We start from the raw sequence: 23,337 nt of genomic DNA on the forward strand, positions 1-23,337 counted from the left end.
AGTTATTGAAAGATCTTATCACGTCTAGTCTAACCTATTCAACATCTTTGATGACAGATCTTTATCTGGTTGTAGTCAATTAAAATAAAACAAAAGACTGAATGAATAATGGCATTTCCTCATGCTAAATGTATACCAACTATCGCCAATGATTCTTTTATCATGTGGGCTCACAGACGGGGCTGTCATTTGCCCTCATTTCTTTCTGGAGATTTTGTGTAAAAGTGTCGCTGTGCTAGACTGAAAGACAGTGGGTAGAAATGTCAATTGCTATTGCATTTGCCTGCAGTAGTGTGGTTTTGTTTTGTAAAACTAAACCTACATACAAACTGTACAGTGCTTCAAAAATATGCAGGTGCTTACGGGGAACTTGAATCACCATAACTGGTGTAGGTAATTGTAGTGGTTATGGTACATCTATGGGTAATGTCTGTCTTTTTATTGTGAAATAAATGTAAAGCTGTTTCTAGATCCTCTGGAGCTGCACTCATAATGAGGAAATTTTATTTCTGCATTATCAAGTGTGAATCCTAGTGTGCGTCCAGCCTCGTATAAAGCTAAAACAGAACAGATCACATACAGAAACTGTTGCACAGAAAAGGGAATGGGAGGGCCAGGATCGGCTCTGTGATCTCAGCCATTTCCTGTTTGAAAAGGACCTCAGCAGAAGAAGAGAGCTTTGGGAATGAGAATCAAGGGCCGTATTTATGCACAGCTGGAGAGTCTTGGAGTGCTGACATTGCCATCTGAAAGTGCTGTCGAGGTGAGCTGTGTAATGCTAAAAGGGACACTTTAGTCACAAAAGCGACTTTAGCTTAATGAAGCAGTTTTGGTGTATAGAACATGCCCCTACAGTCTCACTGCTCAATTTTCTGCCATTTAGGAGTTAAATTACTTTGTTTCTGCAGCACTCCATGCTTGTAATGTACACAGCCTTCCTAAACACTTCATGTAAAGTGAGATCTAATGGTTACACTTTCTTTATTGCACAGTGTAGCGGAGAGCTGGTATTTCACAGGTTAACTCCACTAAAGATCCCAGTGAGGCTCAGGAACAAGTAATAAAATCCCATAGAACGATAGTCACAGCAAGCAAGGTAATCCACGAATATCCCAATACAGATCCCAATGACTGGACGACACACAGCATCAGGAGCAGAACTAAACTTTTAATCACAGAGACAGCTTTTAAGCATTTCTCCCATGCAAGGGAGACACCTACAATAATTATACAGTACACCAATCATACATGAGTTGCCACCCACACATCCCCTCCCCTTAGTATGACTCATAATCCCATTATGCAGGACACAGTTCCCCTCATTTTCTGGATGTACCCCTAAACCTAGGGGTACGCCTCTAAATTTGACATCCCCTGGTAGCCCTGATCTGGGTGAGTAACATACTCAAAAATCACCCAGATCGGACCAGGGGTTCGGGAAATTCATGGAGGTAGTAAAAAGACAGACCGCGCTGGAGGTAACAGCCGAAATTGGTTCCATACGTTTTGGCCCTGCGGTCGGTCACAGAAAAAGGGAATAAAATTCACGAACGGCCTGGGTTATGGAGACTGGGGAGGATTCGGATAAACCCCCTTGTTCGTGGGGTGAGCCGTTCGGTAGTTTCTACACGAATTGATGGCATTGTGGAGGTCTCAGCGGTGTTTGCCTAGTCGAGTGTCCGATTTGGGTTCCAGACACTAGATGGCAAAACACTGCTGTTCGGGAGTTTAAGATGGCCGCCGCCACGTGTTCGTCTCCCGAACGGCGGCCACCCAGAGGTCAAAGCACACACTGCACTGATTGCCAATTACGAGTTTGCAACATTTTTGTTGCGAACGGTAATTGAAGGCACACTTATTCCTGGCGTGGTCTGATTGTTCGGTAGTTTCACTCGTATAATAACAAGAGTGATTTTACCGAACAATCAGACGAATGCTGCATACAACATACATATATACGGCAAAATTAAACGAAAGCAGCCTATTGTTCCTGTAAGTTTATTTGTAATTGTCCTATTTATAGTTAAATCCCCTCTCCTAATATTGTAAAGCGCTACGGAATCTGTTGGCGCTATATAAATTGCAATAATAATAATAATAATAATAAAAGCATATTAAAACACATAATTTTGTGGACAGCCCAATGCCATGCGCTACACACAGTCTCTTAAATTTAGAATTTCTTCTCTTGTGCTTTGTTAGTAGCTTGCTAAATTTTCAGGAGCCTATTGTATTTGAGTTCAATTTATAAAGCAGGAGATGAAAACTTCTCAAGTAAGATTGCCATCTGATTGAAAATTAAAACTTGCAGGCTGTGTCATTTACAGCTAGGGGAGATGTGGCAAGGACTGTATGGACAGAAACAAAAGTGATTTAACTCCTAAATAACAGAACAGTGACCACTGCAGAGGCATAATCTATACACTAAAACTGCTTCATTACTCTAAAGTTGTTTTGGTGACTATAGTGTTCCTTTAACCTCTGGCGCACTACTAATCCCAGTAAATGCATCAGTGACATTTGCACAGATGATGGTTCCTCTTTAAAAATATCTGACCATCTGAAAAAGGAAATAATGGTTAATATCTTCCTCCATTACTCGGTTATGTCAGGACAATCTGAAAAGATAATAAAACCAACCCTCAGCATATCTCTGTATATAGTCCAATTATGGCTGAGCCTAAGCGTAGCTAAATAAATACATACAAGATGTGAATTATGTATAGCCGAGCAAGTGCATTCTGTTCTGACATCAACATAAATTGTGGCGTTTTAAGAGCTGTAGGCAACTGAACCCGATCAATAGGACCAATATCAATTATCCATGTTTCCATAAATGATATAGGAAATCTGATTAGTTTCATAACAATGACACGTATAAACTATGCTAACAACCCCTGTGGAGCATTATTATTGTACTAAAGGCAGTAACATGGAGCTTTGTCTATTTGCCACGGACAGAAATGGTATTTATATTTTGATACTCTTTAGGCACTACAGAACATATCATGTCATAAATAAAAACATGAAGTGGAAATTTAGCAAAGTAGCCAAAAACAGTGATGGTCAAGGAAACATCTAGCATGCTGACCATTGATGACAAGGTATAATCCATCATCAGCGAGTCTCATTGTGTTGCAGTTGCTCTGCAATGAAATATAAATTGGGTAAATTTATAAAAGAACTCTCGTGGTAATATTAGAGAGGTTCCACTTATGATGATGGGTCAAAAGAATTGGCACCACCTCACTAGTGGAAAGACACCTTATTGGACACTCCAGGGGTGTCCTGGGGCTTAACCCCTTCAAATCAAAAAGAAAAAAAGAGATAATACTCGAGGAGGCTGGAATGAACCAGACTAGTTGAGTATATTCCTGGAGAGAAAATCGATAAATAAATGAATGAAATAAATGGATAAATAAATAAATAAATAAACAAATAAATTACCGTGTAATCTGAAATCGGATAGGTAGATTAAACCAACACACAGTGTTATCTAGCCCTAATGGCTCACCTCCATAAATTTCAAAGATACCTAATATCCTAATCACTCTCACAATCACGACTGGATACTGACTTTAATCGGCAATTTAGCATGGTCAAGTCCAGTGGATTAGAGTGTAAACCATAGGTAATTGTCAGATAGCTGACCCAGGTATTCAAGAGAGGTCACTAAAGAGTCTGTCATATGGGTGAATGCCGTGTGGCTATTAGTTGATGCCAGTACAAACAGAGCCTAAAATGTTACGGCTGCGGGTAACTGGTTAAATCAAAAAAACGCCCAGATACGGCATTAGGGATAGCATGTAACTGCACCTGTAACTTGTTGCTATTACACTATAGTGCTAACCTATACATGGTTATCATAGCTACAGAGAAGATGAGTTCAACATGCTTGAAAAAATTCTTCCCATAACCCCCAGAGGAAATCCCTTGGTAGACTCTAATATACAATAGTGACCCAACAGAAAAAGGAGGTGAAGGAAATAATTAGAGTGCCTCCATGTGCAGAACCATACTTAGAATGTTGGTTGCCTGCACATGGTGATAGATAGCTAAGGGTGAAAACAAATTGTGTACGTGAGAAAAGAGCCCAAAGAGCCCGACGCGCGTTTCGGTGCTGTCTTAGATGCCCCTGACGAAGGTGCATCTAAGACAGCACCGAAACGCGCGTCGGGCTCTTTGGGCTCTTTTCTCACGTACACAATTTGTTTTCACCCTTAGCTATCTATCACCATGTGCAGGCAACCAACATTTTAAGTATGGTTCTGCACATGGAGGCACTCTAATTATTTCCTTCACCTCCTTTTTCTGTTGGGTCACTATTGTATATTAGAGTCTACCAAGGGATTTCCTCTGGGGGTTATGGGAAGAATTTTTTCAAGCATGTTGAACTCATCTTCTCTGTAGCTATGATAACCATGTATAGGTTAGCACTATAGTGTAATAGCAACAAGTTACAGGTGCAGTTACATGCTATCCCTAATGCCGTATCTGGGCGTTTTTTTTATTTAACCAGTTACCCGCAGCCGTAACATTTTAGGCTCTGTTTGTACTGGCATCAACTAATAGCCACACGGCATTCACCCATATGACAGACTCTTTAGTGACCTCTCTTGAATACCTGGGTCAGCTATCTGACAATTACCTATGGTTTACACTCTAATCCACTGGACTTGACCATGCTAAATTGCCGATTAAAGTCAGTATCCAGTCGTGATTGTGAGAGTGATTAGGATATTAGGTATCTTTGAAATTTATGGAGGTGAGCCATTAGGGCTAGATAACACTGTGTGTTGGTTTAATCTACCTATCCGATTTCAGATTACACGGTAATTTATTTGTTTATTTATTTATTTATTTATCCATTTATTTCATTCATTTATTTATCGATTTTCTCTCCAGGAATATACTCAACTAGTCTGGTTCATTCCAGCCTCCTCGAGTATTATCTCTTTTTTTCTTCGTGGTAATATTGTCTTCTCAATAAATAAATAGTCCCTCAACATTATCATTCTAAAGGAATTTCCCCATTTCTATCTTTTTCAGGTGCCCTAAAGATATGAAGGTAAACTCTTTATGAAGTACTCATACTGACTGCATTTTAATTTCAGGGAAATTGGAAGCCAATCTAAAGCTATAAGTTATAAGGCAAAGTAGGGACTAATTTGTGGTATGGGCAAAGCACAATTTGTCCAAAGTTGACAAAAGGCAGAGCTTCTGTGGTCCATCCTTGTCAATCTCCCTCAGGTACCACTAGATACAGCAATGGCAAAATGAATCTGTGTGAGAGTACGACAGTAGGAAGCTGACAATGGAACTACATCTACCAGAAGTGCTTGCTGTGCCCATAGTTATGGTTTGAACATTTTTTTGTACAAAAATACCGGCCATGGGGGGGCGGAGCCTAGCCACAGAAGCAGCCGGTCGCATGTCTGCCGAGCTCCGAGCCATACAGCCCTTTACCGACCGAAATCTCTCGCTAACGCTGCATAGACGGTACCCGGAGGGGACCCCTGGCTTATACAAACCCCATGGGGCGCAAAACGAAGAAGCCGAAGCCTGTCCAACCCAGGGAAGGGCTCACAATTGGAGACCTATGGCGGCGGGCCCAGCACGTTCAGGGACCTAAAATGGCGTCCCTTGCAGAAGATTGCTCCGATTTCTCGGATGACTACTCATACGACGCAGAAACGGGAACAGTACCGGCCTTGATTCCACCCTCACCTAGCCAACCGGCAACCCAGCCGATGAACCCTGACACCGCTCCGGTGACTACGGCAGTATTACGGGATCTCCTCGCAGACCATCACAAAAAAATATCTGCCGATGTGACAGCGCTGCGGGGAGACTTGCAGGGCCTGACAGGCCGGCTCACCAAGCTGGAACACACCACCCTCACGGGCGCCCAGCAGATCACCGCACTGCAACAAGCTGTAACAGAACTACAGCAGCAGAATCGCTCTTTCGAACACCGTGTAGCAGCCCAAGAAGATGCCAAGCGGCGTAACAACTTAAAAGTAAGAGGGGTCTTGGAGTCTGTTGTGGACGCCGAGCTGCCGCACTTTCTCCGGCGCCTTCTCACGGCCGTGCTGACGCAGAGGAGAGCCAAAACACCGACTCTCGCTGGCATGTTCCGAGTGCCGAGGCCAGCCAAAGCACCCGACACAGCCCCAAGAGATCTGATTATCCAATTTCAGAACGCCATGGATAAACACGCAGTTTTGTCCGCCATGAGGGATCAGTCATCTTACCGCTTCGAGGAGATGGACTTGACCTTCTATTCAGATCTGTCCGGGAGCATGCTAGCATGGAGGCGCACACTTAAACCACTTACCACTCTGTTGCGACATCATGATATCCGTTACCAGTGGCGCTCATCCCGGGCCATGGCGGTCTTTCACAAGGACTCAACACATGTAATCCAGGAGCCTCATGAGAGCGGGGCACTCCTAATGAAGTTGGGCCTCCCAGCCGACGCACTGACACACCAACACCCAACGGATACCCCCAGACGGAGACACATATGGAATCCGGCGGGTGTCCCCGAATTTGTACCACAAACGTCCACACCGGAATCTTATGTCCTAGCAACCACCTAAGTGATGGACTACCCTAACGGAGGAGAGGCTAGTACACTGAGTACCCTACTGTGACCACTGGACTGAGACCGGTATACCGCCCCCAGGCTTGGGAGACGGTCCCTATGTAACAGCGCTATTCGATGTATAATGTAACATTCTACAGTTCTCGCCAAGCTATGAGAATAGCGTGATTACCTCCGCATGACTCTACAAGCATGCTGAGCTCCCCAGCCAAGTAATCTACCGAACATTGTGATTATGACTTTAATTTGTTGTTTTGTTTCGTTTTGTTTCATGTCTCTTTCGTTGTTTTAATATGCCGCAAAAGCCTCTAACCTAACGTCTACTATACTGTATAACACAGGAAGCTGCTGAGAATGACTCAACACCATGCCGTGCTCACCATTAGGCATGTAGGTCACTTTTGATATAAGCCACACGTTTTATAATTGCAGTTGTTCTCCCCCGAAACACTCTCGCTCCCGCTCGGTTAACTACTGGCAGCCTAACCCTAACTGATTGTACCCAAACCACGGCACTCAGTAGAGGGCAACTGTCACAAGCAAACGGCCTGAGCCACCACTACAGGTCAACGATAAAGGCTAACGGGCCATACACCTACTATAGGCAAATATTCTATGCAACATCCCAAGCAACTGACCTGCTCCATAGTTCACTAAACACTTCCCATGCACTTGCTCTACACAAATGTTATGTATGCTTGGTCTACTCGATTTTTATACCTTTTTCATAGTCATTGTTATTTGCTTTTATTTTATTCTTTATGTTACTAAACTATGCAACCGTCCTAATGCAACTGATGTAAGCACCTGTTCCGTGCGACCATTTTATGCAAGCGTTAAATGCAAACTATATGAGTAAAATATGTTACGTCACACTAAACGATGTCAAGCTAGACTATCCCCATTGTAGTATAAAATGTGCTGGATTTACCCTGTACCCCACTGTTCAGATGTTTGTATTGGGCTGGAGGACTACCATTGGGGTACCTCACAGACAACTGTTACTTTCTTATGCACAAGAAAATAAAGAATTCAAAAAAAAAAAAAAAAATACCGGCCATGGTAATTTGCATAATTATTTATATGCGTGATGTCACTGGGCGTGATATCACCAGATATAACATCACAATAAGTGTTTGTATTTGCCTGTAGTGTTTTTTTGTTCAAGTGTAAGGATTTATGCACATATACACATGCACTGGCACATACTGACACACACACACACACACACACAACTGGAGTGGCAGAACTAGCAAATTGTAATTTTGTTTAACAATCATTTGGTAACCCACTACACTTGGCCATCACTGCACCAATGCTGTGTAATCACAGACATTAAAATATACCTGCAATAATTAATCACTGGAACTCAATTGAAAATCATCCCCTCTTTATATGGAGTCCACATAGTGCGTATATATATATATAAAAATATACCGAAGGATGATTAACTAGCCTTCACCAGACATTGAATGCATAACCAAATGCACCCGCTGGGATCAAATACCATGAGTTATCCAGAGCACAGCTCACAGACTAAATTGTATCACAAACAGCCTGATTCCCTCTAATTAACATTTCTTTAAAAGGGAGCACCAATAAAACCCAGTAAAGGACTACGCTGAGTACAGGACTACGCCACAGACAGACATAAGAAAGGATCAGAATGTTGGTCAAGCTATGACTTGCTATTATGATAACCGTGATACCTGCAGTATATGTTACAATACAATCATAGTTATGTCCTTATTACCAATCTCCTCCTCCCCGGTCCTGACCTGCTACACTTCACACAGCAGCTCCTTCTCTTATTATTGGCCGGTGTTCGGGGTTGCTTGGAAAACAGCATCAGAGTAGACAACCGGCATTGCGAATACAGCCAGGACATTTAAGAGTCAGGTAGGGGAGCTGGAAGCATGGGAAACAGTAGGGATCACTCACACAGACAGCTGGGCTGCTTTATGAACAGAAAACACCCTGCATGTTGTTGCTAGCAAAAAATACTTGCAATTGTATTGCCGGTATTAATGATATACCGGTACCGGCTGGACAGCTTCAGATACCGGCATTGTCGGTAACATACCAGCCGGGTATCAACTCTACTGTCCATAAATTACTGCCGTCACCAACCCTATAGAAAATGAGGCTAGCACAATTGGCTGAGTCACGAAGTAATTTGTTGCAGGTTCACTGCAGAAGATGCCAAAACTGTGGTTTTGCAGAAAATAAAGATATTTTAAATGAAAGCATCTTTATTTTTAATTGATTGTTTTTGCAAATCTATATAATGAGTTGTAAAGAAAGAATAGACCCACATCCACCTGGAGCTTCCTTTCTAATGAAAAAACAAAAATATGGATGTGGCATTGAACCAGCTACATTTTCTTCGACTTTGATGCATCCATCACTAAGTCCGAGGAGATTTGATACAGACACATGTTGCAGCAGGCACCAGTATATCAACATTACAGATCAGAGTGCAGGACATACTGGGTTAAATTAATCATGTTATATAAAAGAGCAGTTATCATCCGTCTTTTGAAAGGGAAGAAATCAGACCCAAGAACAGATTAAGTAGAGATTTATACAAATTTTAAAACTGGGCAGAATACATACAGAACATGACAAACAACAATATACAGGTAGCGCCAAGAAAAATACTCCAAACCCAATAGTATATAACAATAAGAATAATAAAAGCAAAAAGAGCAATAAAAAAACCCACAGGATATAAAAAGAGTCCACAATAAAACTGAAAAGTATAAAAAATACCAAATGGTACGGCACAGTCTCAAAGGTGGCAATAAATCTTCTAGTCCTGGTATGGGACTTTCTTGGTAGCTTCGCTTAATAACAGAATATGAAAAGGAATCAAAACAGAGGCAAATCAATAGTGCCATATTGTAGTACGTGGTAGGACAAACAACACTTAGATAAGATGTCAACTCACATATGGTAGAGCTATAACCAGCTCTAGGTAAAACAGCATGCAGTGGTATACAATCCCCACTTGCAGGATATCCCTCTGGTTGACTTGTTCTAGTTTTCTTGGGGATTGGAGGGATTCCCCTATTATCAGTTGTGCTGACACCCATCCTAGTGTTCTTAGTTTGTCTAGAGCTGCTCTATTCCTTGTTCAGTTTTGTGTCTTTTTTGATACAGAACATGAGCCTGGTGAATAAATGACTGGCTAAATCTTAAGATTTAATAACAGGAAGTAGAAACAAAGAGCTTTATATAAAGCATATGATTATTAGATAAACCACAGGTGCGTTAGTTGGGCTAAGGATATAATGGAAATGAATTAACCACCTTGTTCTTATTAGTCAAATGAGAATCCTACCGATCACAGCAATTTTACACTGTTCTCTAGGGCCATTATGTTTCCAGAGCGTTGCTTTCTCTAATTAACCAAACGAGATAATATATCACTAAGGAAAAGCAATAGAAATGCGGGGTCGATTTTGGATGCCCTGAGTCAGATAAAAATAGGAACAAAGGTTCAAACAGAGCAATTTGTGGGCTCCCGCGGGTTACAATCTAATTTCCTGTCTACTGTTTGCAGACTACAGAAAAAGCCTGGTGTTAGTGGTCACTTCCTCGAAATCATCTTCTACAAGTTTTTCAGATTGTATAACTCCATGGTTCCTGTTATATTTTTGTATGCCTATAGAAAGAGTGAGTGTGACAGTTATTACACTAAGGGGTCTGCTCACAAGATATGAAGTATTTGACTTTTTAATAACATTTTATTTAACAAAACCTTGAATCGGCTGGATTAAGTTCAGTTTCATCTTGGTCCAAATCAGAGTTATTTACTGACAGCTAAATGAAAAGTAGAAATGTCCCAGTTGCTCTATGTTGATATTAGCAACATGCCTAGTGAGGGCCCTTACACATTGCCCTTATCCCCTGGTATCCCTCGTTTTTAATCCCCCCTACCATACTTGTATCCGTTGCTCATATCCCCTTGGTGTCCAACACCCAATACCCTCCATTACTTTATGTCTTCTATCTATGTTCCCCTTGTACCACTACCTCCCCATATTCTTTGCATCATTTATTTGATTAATAATGTGTTATTTGTGAGCTTGTCTGTCCACCACCATGCTGCTTTTCTACCCCTGAGTCTATCGTTCTAACTCTGTTGTGTGTGCCACCTCCTTAACTTCCCTAATCCATCTCACCTACCATTATTGTAGCTCATGGGACAGAGAGAGAAAAGCAATTCCGTCTCCTCTCTTTTAACTCGGCATATTCAGCCTGCACTGTAAGTGGTGAGAGGGTGGGCTATGATATTAAGTTTCCTTTCACTCATCAAGGAAATTAAACAACTTATCTGCAATGCTGGGAGAAGGGTGCTGCGTCTTCACTCGGCTATCACCCAGAGTAGAACACACTCTTCATTAATGTGCATCGGTTATCTAATTTAGCTTATTGCTCAGAAAGCTGCAGTGAAGGACAATGCTTTAGAGCAGGGATAGCCAACCTTCCTCTCCCATTATTATTATTTATTATTATTATTGCAATTTATATAGCGCCAACAGATTCCGTAGCGCTTTACAATATTATGAGAAGGGATTTAACTATAAATAGGACAATTACAAATAAACTTACAGGAACAATAGGTTGAAGAGGACCCTGCTCGATCGAGCTTACATTCTATAGGAGGTGGGTGTAAAACACATTAGGACAGGAATTTGCAATCAAATAAGGTGGACTGCCCTTTAGGAGAGGGCAAGAGACAGGTATGTGAGGTAAGGGTTAGTCTTGGAGGCCATATGCTTTCCTAAAGAGATGGGTTTTAAGGCACTTCTTAAAAGATGCAAGACTAGGGGAGAGTCTGATGGCGGTAGGCAGGCTATTCCATAGGAAGGGAGCCGCCCGCGAGAAGTCCTGCAAGCGCGAGTTGGCCGTACGAGTGCGGACAACGGACAGGAGGTGGTCACGGGCAGAGCGGAGAGACCGAGAAGGGACATACCTATGGATCTGTGAGGAGATATAAGAGGGGCTAGAGTTGTTCAGTGCTTTATAGGTGTGAGTTAGTACCTTGAATTGACTCCTATAGCATACAGGAAGCCAATGTAAGGACTGGCAGAGGGGTGAGGTGTGAGAGAAATGACTAGAGAGGAAAATCAGTCTAGCAGCAGCGTTCATTACGGACTGTAGGGGTGCAGTACGGCTTTTGGGAAGACCAATCAGGAGAGGGTTACAGTAATCCATGCGGGAAATTACCAGAGCATGGACAAGCTCCTTGGTAGTATCTGGTGCAAGAAAGGGGCGGATGCGGGCTATGTTTTTAAGATGGAATCTACAGGATTTGGCAACATGCTGGATGTGAGACTCAAAGGTGAGACCAGAGTCAAGTATGACGCCAAGACAGCGCGCTTGCAAAGATGGACTGATGTTGGTACCACAAACTTGAAGGGAGAGTGAAAGAGGAGGATCAGTATTAGGAGGAGGAAAGACAAGGAGCTCAGTTTTTGAGAGATTGAGTTTCAGAAAGCGGGAGGACATCCAGTCAGAGATGGAAGAAAGGCAAGCAGTGACACGTTGCAGGACGGCAGGGGAGAGGTCCGGGGAGGAGAGATATAGCTGGGTGTCATCAGCGTACAGGTGGTAGTGGAATCCAAAAGAGGTAATAAGTTTGCCAAGAGAGGCAGTATAAAGAGAAAATAGAAGGGGACCAAGGACGGAGCCTTGGGGGACTCCAACCGAGACAGGGCGAGGGGAGGAGGTATCATTAGAAAAGGAGACACTGAATGAGCGTTGGGAGAGATAAGAGGAAAACCACGAGAGGACAGAGTCACAGAGACCAAGCGATTGAAGAGTTTGAAGAAGGAGAGCATGATCAACGGTGTCAAAGGCCGCTGAGAGGTCAAGAAGAATTAGTATGGAGTAGTGGCCTTTGGATTTAGCTGCGATTAGGTCGTTAGTGACTTTGATAAGGGCAGTCTCTGTAGAGTGGAGAGGGCGGAAGCCAGATTGAAGGGGGTCAAGGAGAGAGTTGGAATTGAGGAAATGAGACACACGGGTAAAGACAAGCCTTTCCAGAAGCTTTGAGGAAAAAGGGAGCAGGGATATGGGACGGTAGTTAGAGAGGGTGGATGAGTCGAGGGATGTTTTTTTTAGTATAGGTACTACAGTGGCATGTTTAAGGTCAGCAGGGACGATGCCAGAAGAGAGCGAGCAGTTGAAGATGTGTGTTAGAGAAGGCACAAGACAAGTGGAGAGAGATCTGATAAGGTGAGATGGGACAGGATCGAGCGGGCAAGTGGTGGGGCGAGAGGAGCAAAGAAGAGCAGCCACCTCTTGGTCAGTAGCTGGGGAGAATGTCTGGAGGGTAGGAAAGGCATGATCTATGTGTGATTGAGAAACAGAAAGGCAAGGAGGGGAGAATTCTTTCCTTAGCTGTTCAATCTTGTCAGTGAAGTAACATGCAAAGTTATCAGAAGTAAGGTTAGTTTTGGGGGTGGCCACAGCAGGGCGAAGAAGAGAATTAAAGGTGTCAAAGAGACGCCTGGGGTTGCGGGAACATGAACTAATGAGAGAGGAAAAATAGGACTGTTTGGCAAGGGCAAGGGCTGCACTGTATGAACACAATATGAATCTATAATGGAGAAAGTCTGATTGGGTACGAGACTTCCTCCAGGAGCGTTCAGCACAACGGGAGCATCTTTGCAGGTAGCGCGTTGATTTAGTATGCCATGGTTGGGGGCGGGTCCTCCTTGAGGTGCTTGTTTGGAGTGGCGCTGCAGTGTTCAAGGCAGATGTAAGAGTAGAGTTATATATGGAGATGGCCAGTGAAGGACAGGAGAGGGAAGGGATGGACAGCAGTTGTGAATCAATGTCAGCTGACAACTGTTGGAGATCCAGAGAATTAAGGTCCCTCCTGAGTTGAGGGGGGTTAGGCTGAGGTTGTTGGATGAGGGGGTACGCAAGAGCAAATGATAAGAGGTGGTGATCAGAGAGTGGATATGGAGTGTTGCAGATATTAGTTACTGTACATGCATAAGTGAAGATTAGGTCAAGGGTATTGCCAGCTACATGGGTGGGAGAATTTGCCCACTGTGATAGCCCGAGGGAGGAAGTCATTGAAAGTAGTTTAGTGGCTGCAGAGGTCAAAGGTGGGTTTATAGGAATATTGAAGTCCCCGAGAATTAGGGATGGAATGTTAGAAGAGAAGAAATAGGGTAGCCAGGCAGCAAAGTGGTCAAGGAAGAGAAGAGGGGAACCAGGGGGACGGTAAATAACAGCAATGTTAGCGGAGAAGGGTTTGAAAAGGCAAATTGAGTGTATTTCAAATGACGGGAAAGAGAGGGAAGGGGGGGTGGGAAGAGGTTTAAAAGAGCAGTGAGGGGAGAGGAGAAACCCAACACCACCACCTTTACATTCAGAGTTTCTTGGGTTGTGGGTAAGTTGGAGACCACCGAATGACAAAGATGCAGGGGTGGCAGTGTCAGAGGGGGAGAGCCAGGTTTCTGTTAAGGCTAGTAAATCTATTGAACGAGAGATAAAGAAGTCATGGACAGCAGTGGATTTAGTTATATTGCAAACAGAGCGTGCGTTCCAGACGGCAGTATTGAAGGAGGATCTAGAGGAACATGAGATGGGTATGAGATTAGTGTGGGTCCTTGGGTTAGTATGTGCTGTGTTTGTTGAGAGGGGACCGGGGTTTGGAGATACATCACCAGCTGCTAGGAGCAGAAGGATAGAAAGGAAGTGAAGGTGGGAGTAGGATTTGAACGTTTTGTAGGAGGGTATGTATGTAGAGGATTTGGGAGGAGTTGGTGGAGATAGGCTGGAAAGGTATGTGTAGAGTGCATGGGATGAATAGAGAGGGGAGGGGAGTAAGGTGGAAGTAATGAGGATTGTGTTGCCAGGGACAGGTGAGTGAAAGGATAGGGATATTTTAGTGATCAGAGGCGTTAGTGTTAAAGTGAAAAATAGAAGGGAGAACATTAGAGAAAATGTGTATTATATAGATATGTAGATCATATATACAAACACACACAAATATCAATGAGTGTTTAAACCAGTGTAAGTATGCAGTGTGTTAAATGAATTCAGGTGAGGAGAGGTTTGGTAACTTGATTGGTGTGTTAAGGAAACCAGCTGATGTGCACTATCTATAAGTAAGTTGTTGACCATGGGGTGGGATGGTGTGGGGAGGGTAGGGTGGGCAATCTTCCAGAGATGATACCTCTGCTCAGAAGATTTTGCAGGACTTGGTTGCTTGGGAGTGCTGGGTGTTAATGCTGTTTTAAGGGGCCCAGTCTGAAATATAAGGTCTGAGGTTAGAAAAAAAACAAAAAACAAAACAAAACACACTATTATGGGTGGGGAGACATGGGGCTATTGAGGTAATTAATTAGAGATGAAAAACTAAAAGGAGAGAACAATTGGGATAAAAAGATAGGAAGGATCAGATAGGTGAAAGTCATAAACCATGAACATAAATTTACTAGATTATCAGTGAGAGTAGTAACACTAGCTAAACAAACATGCTCTTGCAGTCATAATGTTTGCATAGTATCAGGGGAGACATAGTCCACAACATCTAGAGCAGTACTCCTCAACCTTTTCTCATCCAAGGCCCACCACAGCTCTTCCCAGAATTCCACGGGACACCACAAACAAAATATATATAAAAAAATAGGGTGGGAGAGAAAATAGAAAAGGGTTAAAGAGGAGGAGCAAAATAAGTAGAGGAGAGAGGCTCCAAAAGAAAGAAAAAGTGAGGGGACAGACCGCAGGTAGGACAGACTACAGGCAACATTAAAAGATGCCGCTATTCAAGCTGGGAAGTAGGTTATAATATGCCCTAACCTCCTGAACGACTCCGTAATAGAACCAAACAAGGCACCCATGGGGAGAGTGGGAGGTGTCATGAGTCGCGTTGCCCACACAGCCCTTTACAAAGGGTTGCAGAGACCCCACAGCACTTGCCACAGAGTCTCCATGTACCAGCACACTTGCTTCTTCTTCTTGAGCGGGTGGCGGCACATCCGGCACTGCTCTCAGCAACCAAGCGGCAAAGACAGTGCTGTGGCACAATGGTCGCAGAGCACTGATCTAGAGTGACAAAGTTTACCTACCCCTGCTTTAGAGTCAAACCAACATTTGAAAACAGCATGTCTTCTTGATGACACAGTTTTAAGAAACACTCTGAGCAGCATGCTGTAGTGGTTGTGGTACCAGATGTTCCCTGGCTCCCCTCCAGCGTAAGTAGTCAAACCATTTAGTAACGGTTTGACTTTTTACTAGGGCATCACTCCACGTCTCCTCTTTTGCAGAATGAGAGCCAGTCCTGCATTTGCTGCACAATTAGTATAAGACTGGCCACACACTATTAACTCTGTATAAACCATTTAAAGGTGTATTATCTCCATTTGCATTAATGGATTAAAAATGGACTTCTTTTGTCTGTCAGGTGTTTTAATGAACGTTTAATTGTGAAGTCAGACAGATTGTCATATTTTGTGTTGTTCTAGGCCTGGTGCTAAGCTTTGAATAATACATAGTGGTAATATCATCAACAGCTGGGTTTTTTTTTTTGTCCAGTGATGATGTTAAATCCAAATCCAGCATTTTTAACAATATAATGCAATGAACAGCGGAACTTACATCTCCTTCAATTCTCTTAAAGATCAGTAATGTTATTTTATTTTGATAGTAATCCATTAAACAAAATTAAAGTAATAAGGCAACTTGAACTTGACAGTAGAACAAGCTGAACTACTTTAGTATTTTGAAGGTGCATTCCATAATAGATGGAGTGCAACTCCCAGAAAGTGATAACATCAATCTAGTGCTGTATTTCTGGAGCAAAAATGGGACAACTGAAGGAAGGCATGGGTGTGAGTGTCTGGAAGATGCCTTTAATATAATTACACTTCGTTTGCTGATTCCTTCTGCAAAGGCAAAGCCAAATGTAAATTTCAGGTAGAGAAAGGGGAAAGCGTGTATGTCTAAATTAGATAGACTGCTTTGAAAACGCTTGGCTGTTTTGTCAAAGTTAGTAGAATAGCACCACCCCTAATAATGGAGTTATTGATTTGGAACACTGGGAAGGGGGTGGGGGTGGCTACCAAACCCGGGCAATATGGGCAACTCCTGCTATCCCTGAATTGGACTCTAACACAGACTCTAGATCTAAAAAAATCTGTAAAACCTTGCTCCTTCAAAAATAAAAACAATGTCCCATCAGTTAAAATGTTAAAGGAATACTTCAAACACAGAGCACTTCAGCTTGCTGTATGGAGTGTGCCTTTCATTTCTAATCTATATAAGTGTAAATTTCAATATAAATTACTGAACTAACAGAAGTAAGCGGCAGGCGTGCTTGGCGAGAGCGTGCCTTCCAATACTTCTAAACAGCGTGAATAAAAGCTTGTGTGCACAACTTGACCACAGAGACTTCTCAATGAGGTCTGAAAGACTGCGTGAAGGAAAACAAAACAAAGATAATATGCATGTTTTCTTTGTGGGTACATCTACTATAATACATATGTATATATTTTACATTGGAGTGTTCTTTTAACATACTTTATATCCTTTCCATCTCCAACCCTCTGTAACAGCTTTACTTCCTCTTCTTCAACTGTGTCATATAACAAAGTTCTTACTTTATTGTAACCTTGCAATCTACTTTCCCTATGTATGTAATACATTTTATCTTTTGTGTAATTATACCCTACTCTCCTTTGATTGTAAGCTTCTTTGTACACGGCCCTCAACACTTTCTTTTTCTATATGTCTAGCTTGTCTTGTTGTAAGCAATTGTTTGTTAGATTATCTGTTGTATAGTGTGGTGGCATATGTAGTTGCTTTATAACTAATAATAATAATAATTATGATATGAATAAGGACAATTTTATATCCTGAATGGCCACATGGTGGCAGCAATAGCTGGAACATGTCAATTTAAAAAAAGACTGCATAAGATGAAGATCCGTTTCTATAAAGGAGGACATTTCTTTTCCACTGACATAACAAGGCAGGATGTACAATATTTATGTTTTTTGGGGTCCAATTACTGCTGCTAACACATATTTGACTCATTATACATCTTCAATGGTTTTGTTGAACGGGAAGTACATGAGTTGCGGTCCTCTTGTTGAGTCTGAGGGAGATACCCTTGACCTTTTACATCTCCACTGTAGCTGAACCTGGAGGAATTATATGATAATGAGGATGTGCAGTGGGGAGGGAATGAAAGATCCATGGAATTGTGAGCACAGATCTTATTGTCCCCCTGTAAAACCTCCCCTTACTTTGAGGCCTGGTTTCAGCTGGACTCCATGTGTTTCATGTCACTGTTGCTCAATGGTATTGTGTACTTTATACCACTGAATGTCATCTAACTGATTGAGCAACAACACCTTTCAGAGTGTGATGGTTAGCTTAAACTTTTTATTTCTGCTTTCTGTTTCTCCTTTTAATAATTCTTCTTATTGTTCACTGATACAATAGCCACCATCTTTTTTAAATTTATTTATATCTCTGCCAGCCACATATTGTCTCCTTTGTTCCCCAACCAACCCCATCTCTATAATTTCACTTTCCTCCCACATCTCTAGGTAAGAAACATTTTGTCTCCACCTGTTTAGTAGAGATGGCAGTCAAATTCCATTCCTTAAACAGAGGGAGAAGGAAGATGTGACACCAGAGGTTATGGGTCATGCACGTAATAGCAGGTCAGGTGTGTTGAAGGTAGAGCACATATGAAGTTGTGCGTGGGCTGTTTGACGTAACCTAGCTGTTCACTGAACTGGTACTACATGCTATTCACTACTTGGACCAATGGGAGCAGACATGTCATCAGTATGATTTCTATAAACAAAATGTGTGGCACAATAAGTGGATGTCATCTGCCTATCATTAAGACACCTGCTCATCCAAATGCCCCTGGGTCCAATAGGCTTTCTAAGAATCCCCAGAACCCTTGTAGGGCCAGCTGTGATTAGCACACATTTAATGCTGTATTCATTACATTATTATATAATGCATGATATTCAACGGTAATATTTGTCTATTTTATTTATTTAAATAATCCAAAGATTGATCTGTTTGACCAGGAATGTCAATCTGGTTTGTTTCTTTCCTTACGATTCACAGAATTCTCAGCCAGCCAGTGACTGGGAAATGTATCCAAAAACAGTTTCAGTGCCAAGATTGGACAGTAAACCATCTGCTTTAGATGGAAACTCGTTTAAACAGTCCCTTCATCATCTCTGCAGGCCATCACTTTTTTATTTTAGTAATAATTGTTTTACCATTAATCCAAAACTCAAAAAAGCTAGCAGCACATCTCTTAAACTGTTACCATAGTAATAGTTTAGCAAAGCACATTTTACTGTCTAAGAGGAACATTGCCTGAACAAAGCCATCAGAATTATCAGAAAACACACCTTGTTGAGCAGCATTTTTGTTTCAGATTCAGATTTTGTTTTCAGATTAAGTTCATGATAAATAAGATTTTATTTGAATTCAGGTTTGTTTTTCCGCTGTGTGCCATTACTTGCTTTGACGCCTGGAAATGCAAATATTCCAAAAATGCAATCCTTCGTTTTCTTGCTATTTATAAGGCGCCTATAAACCCAGAGGCAGGGGAGGGCTATTGTTAAGAAAACCTCACCTTGAGTGCCCTCTGGGCCACATTAAAATGTGGGCCCTTGAATCCAGGTTGAATTCACGAGGAGTAAAAAAAAGTGGTCAAAATCAATTATTTTATTTGGAGTACAGTTAAAGCATAATCTCAAGTCTCTGCAGGCCAGTCTCCAGTTAACCCCTGTTTTTTTATGTATTACATACATAATAAATTCAAATATTCAAAAACATAAGGGCACACATTTACATTGAGTGAGCTCTCACTAAACCAGGAAGTGGCTCAGCTGATCTGGATGGTTCCATTTTGTTTAATTTGATACATAAATTTAACTTACAGGGTTTCAAAGTCAGGGGTCCTTCTTGCTCAATAAAGTATCAATGTGCAACTACCTACTGTACCTTTGTAGGACTAAAATATTTAAATATCCGTCCCTCTTTTGTAACGTAATGTCCCTCTTTTCTAAGAGCTACAAGTTTTAGAAGTTTACTTGTGTACAACTCCTCTCCCCAGCAATTATACTGACAATAATGAGTCTCTGAACTACAATGAAAGTCTTTACTTTGTGTAAATAAATTACTTTAGTTGTGTTCCAAAACACCTTTTCTATTCCATAAATATTTAATGAATAAATGTTTTATTCAATAGTGTAATTTCCCCAGAAGTTACCTCTCCCCTTTAAGCATCTGAAAACAAATCTTGGGCTTCCACTGAATTTGATTAACCCTGACTTTTAACTTGAATCTGACACATTTGGCGACAAATGCTAAATTTCATGGAGAAGTTGAACTCAGAATTCCCAATCAAATCACACGACATTGAAAGGAAGTCAACTTGCAAAGTTATGATCAGCACTGAGTTTAATAAATTAAAACAATGTTTTCCACGATCTTCATCCTCACTGGTTGGAGTTGCACTGAAGCTAATCTGTTTTTAAATCTATTTGATGTGTTAGCTAAAACGGTAAAGCCAGGGAGTGCATCGATTTATGAGCTTTAATAATACATATAATCTATCCACCCTGCCGACATGAATGCAATATTTGGCAACAGCTACAAATGAAAAAAGGGATTACAGTAAACGAAGGGCTCTTAGGGTTAATGTGATTTGCTAGATTGTAAGCTCATGGGCAGGGTCTTCTGTTCCGGTTGTATCAGTATATGTTCATTATTTGTATTCTCACTATTGTCCAGTGCTGTGCAATATGTTGAAGCTATATAAATACCAAAAAAATAATCATAATAAAATGTGATGAATAAAGTTAGAGAGAAGCTTAGAATATCTCGTATACTGCATCCTAATAAGTCCTTTAATTTCTATCTTGCAGCATGGAACATGAAGCTGCACAGCTGGAGAAGCAACATGTCCACAGCGTCTACGAGAGCACCGCTCCTTACTTTAATGAAGTGCAAAGTAAGGCTTGGCCCAAGGTCCGTCAATTCCTTTTGGAGCAAGAGCCTGGCAGTCTCATTGTGGATATAGGTATGATATATTCATTCGGAATGATTGTAACGTTCCCTGCTTGCTGTATGTCTGGAAGGATATTAGAACTCTTTGAACTTTGAGCTGCATGTGGATGAACAATGCTTTTAAATGCTAGTTTGAAATTCAAAGTGTAGAAGATAAAAACAATAATCTTACTATAACGCAGCTAATGTTTCAGATTTAGCTTTTAACCTTTTCATTGGTGTGCGCAAGTAGTGTTAAAAGTGTGCTGAAACATCGTAAAGCTCAGACAAGTGGTCCTTATCTTCCACTTATGTGGCTACCTTACTTTTGAGTCATTTGGGGTTAATTTTTTATTTTTTTTGGTTGAAGAAAATCATCATGGCAATTAGTCATAGGGCTGATGACCACTACAGAAACTATGTTTTTTTTCTGTCTCATGTTTTGAAAGTTTGCTTTTCCAACTATAACATAATTGTTAAAGCAGATCTGTCAGCTTTGGAGGTCTTTGCATATTTACAAAAAATCCTTAAACAGACTGATCCGATGTGGGTCCGGTGGCCACCAGGTGCTGGGGGGTGGGGGGTGATTTGTTTACCTTTGGATGTCCCTCATGGCTGCAACCATCGTCATAGCACAGGTCTCTTTGGCTCCTGCCACTTTAGCATGCACAAGAGTACAACACTAAGGTCTAGGCAGAGCCTAATTCTCACAGTCTTCAATGGTCACAGCTGCTGGGATTGGACAAACGTTAACAGTGGACGTTCTCTTTTTGTCAAACTCAAGCTTTACCATAGGACAAAATAGTTCCTACTTAGTCTTATGATAACTTTGGGTTGTGTTGGAATTTCAGTGAAATTCCAACACAGCCTTAAAGGGACACTAAAGGTACCCAAACCACTTCAGCTCATTAAAGTGGTGGTGTCCCTATTGCACTTAGTGCTGCAATGTTAAACATCCACTGGAGGTGCTTCCTGCATCCAAATGGAGCTTTGGTCCCAGTTTCTGACGCTGGATGTCCTCACGCTCTGCATGAGGACATCCAGCGTCAGATTTTTCCCCATAAGATTTCAATGTTTTCCTGTGGGGACATCTAAAACTCTACTGCTTCAATTAGATTTCAAACAGCAGAGCCTTTTGCTGTGTATGAACAGTAGCCTTCAAATGCTTTCCTATGATGAACAAAGAGGCAGAGTGGCACACCAGAGACCGGCGCTGCGCAGGAGAAACAGTGAGTGAATTCACTTTTTTTTAACCCTTGCAGCCGAAAGGCGACTCAGGCACTATAGTGTTAGGACGCTATAGTGATTCTTTAATTAAAATATGCTCAGTTAACTTTACATTTGCTTAATCAAAAAGCTTGTCCTTTATGAATGAGAATTAATTTTATTTTTTTTATATAATAATAAAAAAATTAAAATAATAAAAAATTATATTCAGCCCATATAAATACCAATAGGCAGGATGTTTGACCATTTTCAATAGCCTCTTTTTGTCACATCTACTATATGTGACAGAAATAGCATTTATGTTCGAAATAATGTCAAACCAGGGATACGTATAATGTTTAAATGTTTAAAACTCTTCATCCCACCAATATTTATGTAAAGGATGTATGAATTAATAAAAAAATGAATTTTCTAAATTTTTATTGCCTTGATTTATTTTTCTAGCAACTTGTACATAAAATTGTAGTTTTATATTACATTTATTTGCTGTGCATCCGTTGTTTCAAAGGAATGTTATGGTGTTATTGAGGACATCATTGTCCCTTTTATTAAGTGTAATATAGCTAAACCATGTCTCAGAGAAGTAATTATTCTCCTTCTCAATGGTATAGTTCATTTGCTAACGAAAGATTATCTGTGTAATTGGGTTTACCTTCTCCACCTCTTGTAATATCCTGTAAACGTTTGTTTCGATTGTTTCTATGCTTGAAGTACTAACAGTATAATAAATATACTTAGTGTACTTTTTCTATATATATATATAACTTCTGTCCATAAAGCAAAATCATTTTTCTTCTTGCAGGTTGTGGCACTGGGAAATACCTCAGTGTGAATAGTGAGATATACAATTTAGGCTGCGATTACTGTAAGCCTCTAGTGGACATTGCAAAGAATAACAAAGTTGAAGTCATGGTGTGTGATAACCTCAATTTACCCTTTAGAGACAAATGCTTTGACACAGTGATCTCTATCGGAGGTAAGGTGTACCCACCTAATCATTACAATACAAGATTCTTTTAATTGACCCCGTAGTTAAATGAAAAGTATTGGTAAAATACAAAATGTATAAAAAGTGTCATAATATGTTATGTACAACGCTTAATAACAGTAAATGTTTACTAATTTAGGTGAATGGGAACAAGAAATGATGAGGGTCATGTTGGAATTAGCTTAAATCTAACCATTTCAAATGAAGGCTTGATATTAGATACATAGAATACTGTAGTTTTGCCATCAGCAGTAGGAGGTCATATGTAGGAAAAGCGATGCTTTACCTTTAATTACCATTGCAATTAAATGGATATTTGTGAAAATTCTTGAAGTGTTTTCAGAATAATAAATTTAGCCTTATTTCTATATTATAAAAATACAATATAAAATCTGTAGGGTTACATTATTTCTGCATCTTGTGCTTAAATTTTTACTTAGGACACAAGACAGAGTAA

At 41.0% G+C, this 23,337-nt stretch overlaps 1 protein-coding gene across 1 annotated transcript in view; it reads left to right on the top strand.

The window, feature by feature from the left end:
• Positions 1–23,337, top strand: part of TRMT9B (tRNA methyltransferase 9B (putative)) — a 36,135-nt gene that overhangs the window by 9,620 nt on the left and 3,178 nt on the right. Inside the window, exons 2-3 of the mRNA XM_063458043.1 lie at positions 20,545–20,699; positions 22,695–22,868. Coding sequence (XP_063314113.1) covers positions 20,546–20,699; positions 22,695–22,868 — 328 coding nt within the window. The 5' untranslated portion in view covers position 20,545. The remainder of the gene's footprint in view (positions 1–20,544; positions 20,700–22,694; positions 22,869–23,337) is intronic.

The sequence above is a fragment of the Pelobates fuscus genome, chromosome 6 (genome assembly GCF_036172605.1).
Source record: "Pelobates fuscus isolate aPelFus1 chromosome 6, aPelFus1.pri, whole genome shotgun sequence".
NCBI classification, from domain to species: domain Eukaryota; kingdom Metazoa; phylum Chordata; class Amphibia; order Anura; family Pelobatidae; genus Pelobates; species Pelobates fuscus.